General features: G+C 29.3%; 1 protein-coding gene across 1 annotated transcript in view; it reads right to left on the bottom strand.

Moving 5' to 3' along the window:
- LOC106785504 overlaps positions 1–5,533 on the bottom strand; it is a gene marked incomplete at its 5' end in the record, with an annotated part of 7,828 nt that extends 2,295 nt beyond the window's left edge. The window contains 4 exons of the mRNA XM_014746053.1: positions 70–138; positions 883–1,050; positions 1,120–2,053; positions 5,499–5,533. Of these exons, the coding sequence (XP_014601539.1) occupies positions 70–138; positions 883–1,050; positions 1,120–2,053; positions 5,499–5,533 (1,206 nt within the window). The remainder of the gene's footprint in view (positions 1–69; positions 139–882; positions 1,051–1,119; positions 2,054–5,498) is intronic.
- Between the last annotated feature and the right edge of the window lie 5,491 nt (positions 5,534–11,024).

Below are 11,024 nucleotides of genomic sequence, written 5' to 3'. Positions count from 1 at the left end.
AAAAAAAAAAAAAAAGAAAATGGTTAAAAAGCAAAATAATAATATTAAAAACTCGTGAATCTGTGATACCTGTTGTTCGAGTTCCGGCGAATCAGAATTAGTTTTGTTTAATTCTTCTTTAATCGTCAATAACGCTGACTGAAATAAATAAGAAAATAAAAAATAAATAAATCAACGTTAGTCGTGAAAACGAGTAAAATCAGTTTGTAAATTAATAAAATTACGTGTGATCGATCATATATATACTTATAATAAATTATTTTATTTAACAATTATAGATGATTAATAATGTAATTAAAGTTATACTTCCTTTTTCGATTAAATATTATGATATCAAACGTCACACCAGAGAGTCACATTTCCCCTTTCCTTTTCCTTTTTGTTTTTTTCTCCTTTCTGTTGGTGTTTTTTTTGTTTTATACACACACGCGTTTAGTTAAAGTACCTGCGACACGGTATTACGCAACTACCGCTGTTCCCATAAAAGACTCTAATGTTTATTCTTACTTGAGTAATCGATCATTGATTTGATATTTACGATAAGTTTTGACGAGAAAGACGCATGCATAATTAAAAACTTGTTAGGATAGGAGAATTTTTATCGTATATACGTATCGTTAAATTACTTTCACGTTTACGTCTTATGAAAGTCATCATCATCATTCACAACTTGCATTTCATTAGTTATATACATATATATATATATATATATATATTTTTTTTTGGTCACTTTCGAGAAGATATCAAAAAATATAATATACGATTTTGTATGAATATTTATATATTAATTTTCTAGTATAATATATTCAAGAAACAAAAAGTCGACGTTTCAATGAAAAATAAATAGGGGAAAGGATAAAAGATAAAAGATAAAAGTATTACCTCGTTATAGGCTGGAGCAGTTTGTACCTTCTGTGATGTCATACCTTTAATGATCTTCAAAATTGGCGAAGTTGTTCTGACGTTGGTCTCGTTTTGCGAATTTCTTCTTAAAACTCCTAACAATTGTAAAAGTTCACCTATCGTATTGGACGGTCTTTTTCTATCTTCCTTTTTTTTATTTTCCGTTTCTTGCCTAACATTTTTCTTCGTCGAATTGTTCATATTATCCTCCGTTACGAAATCGTCGAAAATAACGTTAATTTGACCATCCTGATCAATAAGAGTGTAATTTCTTTCGAAATAGGGAGGAAATTCGTCGGGTGGTTCTCTCTTAGGTATTAACAAAAGATTTTTCGTTTTGTTAGGTGGAATTGTAGATTCGGTTGATTGTTCTCTCGTTATAGTGATAACTGCTTCGAATGGTACGCTTATCAATGGTATAATAGGACCATTGCTAATATTTCTATGAATATTCGTAAAATTATTTGTTTGTCTTATCGGTGCGGATAATTCCAAAGGATTATTGATAAACATGTTATTAACGTTCGTTAAATCATCGTTGTTGAACGTTTTGAAATCGAAATTGTTCGTAAAGTTTTTCTCAAACTCGTCGAAGAATAATTTGCCTATCGGTTCTTCTTGTCTGTATCCTGAAATTCCAGGATTACTGATTGGTACGGGAAGATAAGTTCCTGCTGGTTGTGGTATAACAACGTTGTTCGTGTTACGTATGATTTCTTCGTCGTTCAAATCGTATGTATTTTTCGTACCAAAATTTGGATACTGCGGTAAGAAAAGATTGCTTTCCTGTTTAGCATTGAATCGCGTTGTTGGAAATTGCGAAGAAGATACTACCTTCGTTTTAATCTCCGTATTATATCTCGATTGAGTTTTACTAGGCGTTTGTAATTTCGAAGAACTTTTCAAACGATTCTGATCGACCTTTGATAATTCTTCCTTGACCGAAGACAATGTTACATTTATCCTCGATGCCATCAAACCCATCACGTATTTAGCCCAAGCTATCAGATCATCCTTGGTAGCTATTTTAACGGGCAATTGAATTTCTAAAACTTTCGGAGACTCGGCGAAACCCGCTTCCTCTCTTCGTCTATTCGTATTATCGAAATTTCTTATTGGAGGACCTATTGGCAACGTAATTACCAAATCCATCGTAAATAACACGATTAAAAACGATCCAATCGCGAACCGAGTGAACATGTTTTTTAATTTTCAATTGATTTTCCTTTGTGGTGTCTCACTGATATTATTATTATTAATATTAATTTTATTATTTTATCGTTATTATTATTATTATTACGTATTTAACTTGAAATCACCGTGTATGAGCAGCATACTCCACGATCCCGTAATCGTTCGCATTATTCGCGAACTCGATAATAATGATGATGATAATGATGATCAAAGAAGAAAAAAAACTAAAATGAATTTGTTTGTTCGTTTGTTTTATTATCCCAAGCTCGTTCCAGCGATCATGGAACTGAACGGATTCACGACTCATGGCTACTTTATAAGCGAAAGATAATTATGGGGTTGAAAACTCTTCCCTATAGTCATATAAACGTCTATATTTTTCCATGCACGTTGCGTCTACCTTGCTAGAGTCCATTGGCATTCCTAATCATAGTGCACGTGGGGGCCGGATCAGCCCGGTTGCACTCACTTCCGTCGTTACGTTCGTGTCAGTATAGTAACATAATTATTCGAATACGACTTATTCGTAGATTTGAGTATACGCAACTAAAATATGATAAACCTCTCTCGATGACAAGTATCATTTCGTAAGTTTTTTTTTCTTTTTTCAAACTTCCAACTATCGGTAAGAATAATGATGATGAAATAGGTATCTCTTGCTAAACGTATATATATCTCTCTGTCGTTAAGAAATTCGTCCGATTTTCCTTCGTTTTGTTTCTTTTTACGACTTTCCAATTGGTAATAGATACTTGAAAAAAAAAGGGAAATAATATTTTAAAAAAGATACCGTAAAAAAAATAGTATTGATATCCGACACTAATGTGAAACGTTTTATTTATTACAAGGGATGATTAAACGTTGATTAGTTAAGAACAATTGTGAACGATCGGGTTAATTGTAATTAATTAAAATGGTAAATGAAAAAAAAAAAAATAACATAAAAGAATTCTCCAGTTGAGATACCAAGAAAATTCTTTCCAAGACACCGCGGCAATGATCTTGATCTTACAAAGAATTCTTTTGCCATAAAATAAAATACAAAGAAATAACACGAATAACCATGAACGTGATAGCAATCCGCGAATGATTTTCCGTTAGAAATCAAAATCAAGGACTTGTTTGCATCGTTAATCTCCCACGCTAATGAAAGTTTTTCCTAACTGCATTCGCTAAGTGCATGCAAATTGCATACACCTCCTATGGCTTTCTATACGACGACTACGACAACGATATTCCTTTTGCTTTCTCAAATTTGTTCGGTGCAGTATTATGAAAATACAATGAAACCTGACGAAAGTTTTGAGAAAGTATTATATATACAACAACAACAACATTATACTCCAATGTAATAATAATTAATCGTTTAAACAATTTTTGATACCAGTTGCATCCTCGTTTGTAAACGAGTCTCGAAATGGATTTGTGTCACGTCGATAACCGTTAAGATCGGTTACTGACCAGATCTAAACAAGTTTATCGTAACCATAAACGATCCTGTTTCACAGACTATCAAGAATTACTTTTATGGTATCGATGTTTTCAAGGACACACAAGAACTTATTTAGAAGATCGCACAACATTCTTTTCTTAAAGTTTCGTTTCTATGCACACAAGAAACATTCGTTAAAACCAATCCCACGTTTCAATGTATATTTATATTTAGGTACGTGTATCTACACTTTTTAACAAGGCTGATCACGCGTATTACACCGATCCTGGCATTGGGAATCATCAATTTCGAAAGTTTCAATTACATTTCTTTAGATTCTCATTGCATTTCCCCCATCAAACTTCAATTACGTATATGCATTTGCTATTCTTGTTTTTTTTTTTTTTTATTATGATCGATCGATCGATCATGTTTATCATAATTGAACAAAATTATGAACGTTTATGATTATGTTAATGTGACGATTGAGAATAGATTTTGTTTTTTTTTTTTATAGTGCGTAACATAATATAATGATTATAAATTTATGTATCTTATAAACTTAAGCTTTCTCTCAGTCAATGGCAAAAAGATATAACAAGAACAAAATCACGATATATATTATAATAAAAAAAACTATCGATGTGAGAATTAAAGATCTTACGTAAGATCGAAGAATTCGAAATAACTTATGCTTAAATATTTCTTAAAATTATGGACATTTTAATCGAACGAGATTTGTGTATTTATTCAAGATCACTAAAACTTTCGCTTTTCGTTTCAGGTTGTTCCTTTTTTTTTTTTTATTTCAAACGAGAGGCATTCCGTCGACCTTCCTAAAAAAAAAAAAAAAGAAGAAATTCTCACGTTATCTTTTATATTTCTTTTCTTTTAAAGGATTAAATGGAAAAGAAGATGATGATTAATATTAATTGCAACACGCCTTTTTTGTTTACTTCTTTTTTAAGCTATATAAAATCAGATAGATGAACGTATGAGTTTGTTAACAAACAAACAAAAAGAACGTACGCATACATATTCTAACCTTTTTTTTTTTTTGTCAAAGTTTTAATCTAGATTGAAAGTATTTAACCGAGTAAATGATGTATTTGCAAATACGTGTGCGTTGAATGTGAGCTGGGTGTAAGGCGTGTGTATATGTGTTTAATTTTCTTAAGTTCGTGCGAGGACACGTTCGAGATATCGTGCGTTACGGTATCGAGTTTGTTAACTTGTAAAAATGTATGCACTAAGTAAAATTGTAATGTACATGCATATAAACACATACGTTACGGGGATGCTCCGATGAGCAAAGTAAAACAGGGCAGGGAGAGAAAATATGAATAAATGCAAACTTGCATCGAGACTTTCCATTGCGCAGATGTTCGCCAGTACTAACTGGACTCCCGTACTATTTGTTTCTGTGTGTATGTATGTGTGTAGGTGTTTGTATGTGTGCATATTTTTTCATTTTTGACAAGTTTTTTCTAATTGATTTGTTAAAAAAAAAACTACAAAAGAAAGAAGAAAAAATATTTCTCTGTTATCTATCATTGTATATAATTTTCGCAATCATTATCATACTTTCTATCATTGTCTCTCCATCTGAAGATGGAACCTGCATAGGTAAATAAATTACAAAACGATCACCATTTTACGATAACACATTTTTATACCTAGATTAGATACTATACTTTATTTTTTAGAATTCGCGTACGATCTATTAATAAAATAAGGAAAAGGTTGAGAAGGAACATATATAAAAAAAAACAACGATGTCGTTAATAACCAATGCAAAAACTGGTTTTCGTAATATTCATGCAGGTGAACCTATGCAATGACGTTCATTAAATGTTGATTTTTCTTTCTCTCTCTCTCTCTTTTTCCTCAACACATGTAGCATATATGGATATTCACTTTTCAATCTCTCGGGGTGTTAGCAATTGTTACAACATTTAATAACGTAAATGTAAAAAAAAAAAAAAAAAGAAGAAAATAAATTCTCGTTAAATGTAAAATAAAAAATATAAAACAACAAAATCTCTTTAAGTTTTCTATTGAGTTCGGAAGAGGCACCTTTGACATTAACGATTAATTATTTGTCATTAGGCGTGTATCAGGAATATAACTGTAATCATAATTATATAGGGTGATTGGAAATAACTATGACAATAATGCATCGAAATACTACTACTATTATTACTCGTTCAATAAAGGTGTCTCCGTCTGGTGAACGTTCACGAAAGTCACATAAGTTTCAACTACTAATACTAATGTTACTATTACTATTACTATTTCTACTACTACTTCTTACATCTACTTTTGTTGCTGCTGCTGCTGTTGTTGCTGATCTAGGACTCGGACTTTCAAGTTCTCAACGTCCGGTTGTACAGTCGGTAAAATCGCGGCTACGTTACAAAAATTCTTCCTAGAAAAAGGGTTTTTCCTGTAGGAAAAAAAAAGAAAAAAAATATAATTCATCCTACAATTATCCAATCAAATTCATTCCCTTGTTTCTTTTCATTCGTTAAAGTCGAAGAATTTCCAAGCGAATCGATTATCTTAATTGTAATTTTTTTTTTTTAAAGGAATGTATTATATATATATAAAAAAAAGAAAAAGAATACTAATCGTCTAATCGATCACACACGAATACAATATCGATCGATGCGATCCTTGTTTTTTTTTTATGTTGCATATTATGCAAAACAAGCAAGGTTAACGACATAATTTAGCGTTAGAGATAAATCTAGAAAGAATAAAATTAAAATTTCAATGTTAGTTAATTACATCTATATTATTTATTCCTTTATCTTTCTTTCTTTTTCTCATGCACATATTATATGCAAAACTTTTCATTATCCTTGCTACGGAGATATTATCACAGTCGTTGAGTAACTTTTCTCATTTTTTTTTCTTCTTCTTCTTCTTCTATAAATTACATCTTTGGATTGTTTTAACGATGAAACAAAACAACTGTTTATTAACGTTTCACGACCTTTAAAGAAATTTTATGCAATTATCGTCTTTAAAAGTAATACGAAGCTTTAATAAAGACGTTTTTATTTACGTCACTATGCTTTAAATAGTAATCTTTGACAGTAGTATGATACAAAAAAGGCTTTCGCCAAAGTGTTCACAAATACGTATCACGAATACCACCATAATTAATCGTTATGTGTCAGTAATGAATATAGTTATGCGTTAAATATTTAACACAAATGGTGGGTGTTAAGTAGGTGGATGACGTTCATACATTTTTTTTTCATAATTATCGTTCATCGACACGTTCGAATAGCAACAACAGTAACTCTAAAAGATTATCTAGTAAATTTATACACGATTTAAATACAATCGTATAATCTAATCTAACTGAATAGATGGATTATGACTAAGCCACAATCTTTTGCAATGGTTACGTTTTAGAAAAGGAAAAATAAAAAAAAAAAAAAAAAAAGAAAAGAATAAAAAGTATGTAAGAAATCCTTGGGCCCCTTTAATACGAACGCAAAACAATTTCGAAAATGATTTTAAATTCTCGTCGTTTAAAAAGCGTGAAACCTATTTTGAATTATCCGTATCTAATATAAAGATCGATACTAAATCTATTAACTGGTATATATATATGATCTTCGAACATGTTCGATTACGTTTAAATCTTATTTCTTTTAATCGAATGCTAAACATCTCGATGATTTGTACGATAATAACAATCTATTAAAATACATTAACTTATATATCGAAGATAAACTATTCATTTATATTTGTATTCTTCACAGGTGTTATCCAATCAATTTAAATAGAAACTTAGTTAGTCAACGAGGAATATTATTACATACCCCACACAGTTACGAAAATCAGGATACGGAAAATGTTTAATCGTGCATTTATATGCTCGTACATTTACGTATATAAAATATATGTAACTAAGATCATTGATTATTTCTTTTCTATTACACACTGTATTATATACTTTATTCTTATTATTCATAATATATTAAGGTAATTATATAATCAATTCCTGTAATTCATTCCTATAATTCTGAGCAATAAAAATTTCTTCAATTTCTAGATAAACCTTAATCAATTTATTATACATATAATCATGATCAAATTAGAGATATCGATATTTTCTAAAAATGAATATAGGAAGACTACGTTATTGAGAGAAAGAGAGAGAGAGAGAGAGAGTGAGAAAAAGAAGGAAAGAAATTTCAATTAGATTTGTTTTTATTTGATAACATAACTCCGTCAACGATTTAACCTGATTACGACAAACGATGATCGAACATACACGTTTGAATTTCCTTTAAGATAATTCTCTCTCTTACCGGAACGAAACGCATGTCTCGTAATGTTGTCGTCTTTGCTTTGGCATTAATCAATGCATGTTACGTGAATCTAAGATCGGTTATGCGAACAGATAAGAAATCAATGATCAGGATGTATGGTGTATGATACATGTCCGTAGAGAGAAATGAAAAATAAATAATAAGAGCATCGCGGAGCTCTTGCTTTCCTTTTTAATTTTTTTTTTTTATATATATATATATGTTTACGTAAGCTTCGTTTAAGACATAATTACTATTTTTTTTTTTAAAACAAACATGTTCAACTAAAAAAATATATATCTTTTATATAAGAACAATGAATTATTAATGCACGTAATTTTCATGTAACTAGGTCGTTTGGTTTTTAAACAATACTGTTCTATGCGAATTCGTATTATACGAAACGAAGAACTAATAAGAAATAAAATAAGAAAAAAAAAAACAGAATTTACCTTTAAATAATTGTATGTTTTATGAGATAAACTAATTTTATCATGTATAAATAGAAATGAATGAAATAATCAAACGCAAATATTGTTTCTCGAGAATAAACATATATTTAAAAAAACATGTTACTCGGTAAAATTGTTCAATACAAGTTTTCTCTAATTCTTTGAGATATTCCCTTTGAATTGTCGATGAAAGTGCATTATAAAGCGAGTGGTGTGAATGTATCGGGTTAGTTATGTAAAGTCGAAAGTTCTCATCGGAAATACATCAAGTATGTCCAAGTTTCTACGTTAAATTTTGGTCCATAATACGCGAGTTTATCTCATTAAGAAGATAAAATGAAAAAAAAACAAAAACAAAAATAAAAAGATACGTGCAATTGTGTTCAATACTAGGAAGTATTTGCATTGTATATTTTTAATGAAAAGTATTATCTCACAGGGAGACTAGTTTATATTCACATGTAAAATAAATTTCAGATAAGTATCTGAAATTATCTTGTAAGTGATGGTATGTTACATATAAAACGTGTACGACTACGTGCGTACACGCATAGATCATTTTAAAAGACGAGAAAGATAATGAAAAGAAAATTAATGTCCTCATTTTCTTCGTCTTTTTTTGTCTCTTTCTCTTTTGTTATAAAATATAAAGAGAAAGAAGTATAAAGAGAGAGAGAAAGAGAGATAGACAAAAGAAAATAATTATACTAACTGACGTTTGTAAATTTGCTGCTGTTGCTGCTGCTGTTGACGAGTTGCAAGCGGATACGTCGAAATAAGAAATAATAATAATAATAAAAAAAAGAAAAGAAAGAAAAAAATCTGGAGTATAAAAATAAGATCGCGGACATATTTGATTATTCGCACGATCGCGCGCGTGCAAAAATTAATTTTGATCAGTATTATAAAATGTGCCATTTCATTTTGGCATCGCGAAATATTAAATAAATATTATTTTTATTTCTTTTGCACAAAAAATAATTAAAATATTATTACAAAATTGATAAGCATTATAATATGATGGACTCTATAGCTAATTTTATCAAATATGAGTACATTAATATATTTTTTTTTTTTGTATAGTAATTATAAAAGAACAAAAAAATACTGTTCATGTATCTTATGACAGGAAAATGATTATTACCTATAATCGTCGTTCTTTTTAATCTGACACCATGATTAAAAATATTCTCAAGTGGTACGACAAAAAACTTTTTCCTGTCTAAACGTACTTAATACATTTTTTTTTTTTTATTTTCGTTTATTTTTTTATAATAAAATATTTCGATCTTATTAGCAGATCTTTCTTTTATATTTTGAAGTATATTATATATATATAAGCTATATGCTCCTTGGTGAAAGCAAACGAAAGTATACTTTGCTACGATGTTTATTACGTCATATTCCTATCCAAAGAAGATACTAACAAGAATTTAGTTTGATTTCGTTGATTGTAATTACTGTGAATTCATGTTACGAGTATATGGGCACATACTTGATCATATATAAAAAGATATCATTCTTTGCATGTTCGAATGATTCGATCATTAACCATGGAAAATAATAACTATGCAAAACATGAGACTCTTAAAAACGTACTGTTTAGAAAACCAGTTATTTATATCCATCATGAAAACAAATCTTACCGAGTTTGGTACTTTTAATGGATGGATCAACAAATCTTGAAAAAAAAGAAATACAAAATTCTAACTTATCCTCATTATTCTCATTTTATATTATTTTAATCACGTAGCAAGCTCTTCAAAAATAATATTACTTTTTATAGAAACATTTGTGGAATTTTATATCGATCATTTTCTTTCAACTTTTTATTATCTTTCAACCTACTCACGAACATGTATAATATATTCTATTAAAGGGATCAAACCTTATGAAACATTTATGTTACGTGTCGCAAACTTATCACGTGTATTCATTTTTGTATATGATTTTAATGTTGCTGTTATCCGAATTAACTTTCAAGTTTTCTATAGAATATATTGCCACATTTTTCATTTTTTTATGATGGTCGATTCTTTCCATGCTCTAACGAACGGGTCAATTATTTAACGTAGTAATTGGTCACGCGTATTGATTATTATATTCGATAGATTTTCGTATAAATAATTTGGACAATGTGTAGGAATAATTCAAATCTATTGCAAATTTTCTTTACTCGAAGATCTCATTCGATTTTCTAACCATTGAAAATATTTGTTTTTTTTTTTAATTAGTGAACAATTTAATTCGTATTAAATGTAACTTATTCAAAGATATATATTTTTTTTTTGTCAAGATCTTTCTTAATTCATCCGATTGTGAGATATTCGTCAAGCCATGTAAGTTCACGTCTTAGTTACGAATTATATTCTCGCCTGACAAAAATTCTCATCGTTGAAATCTTTTTTAAGACGAGTTAGATCAAGCATGAAAATTATCGAGGAGTGAAATCTTGAATGAATAACTTTAACTTTCGAACCTTTGCTTTCGTTCCTGTCTTTTAAACGAGAATAAACTGTACATCAAATTGTACAATACACATTATATATAAATAAGTATATACAATAAATTATTTTCACGTTTCAGGAGTTAAAAAAAAAACAAATAAAATACAAATAAAATATAAATAAAATAAGAAACAGAAAATAAAACGATATCACATATAACCATAAAACATTGTACCCTATAAAAAAAATTTAAAAAAAAGGAAAT

Source organism: Polistes canadensis, unplaced genomic scaffold, assembly GCF_001313835.1.
Source record: "Polistes canadensis isolate GaletaPanama2010 unplaced genomic scaffold, ASM131383v1 scaffold_52, whole genome shotgun sequence".
Lineage (NCBI taxonomy): Eukaryota > Metazoa > Arthropoda > Insecta > Hymenoptera > Vespidae > Polistes > Polistes canadensis.
Note: the sequence above shows the minus strand (reverse complement) of the source record. Positions and strands in the feature narration are given on the sequence as shown.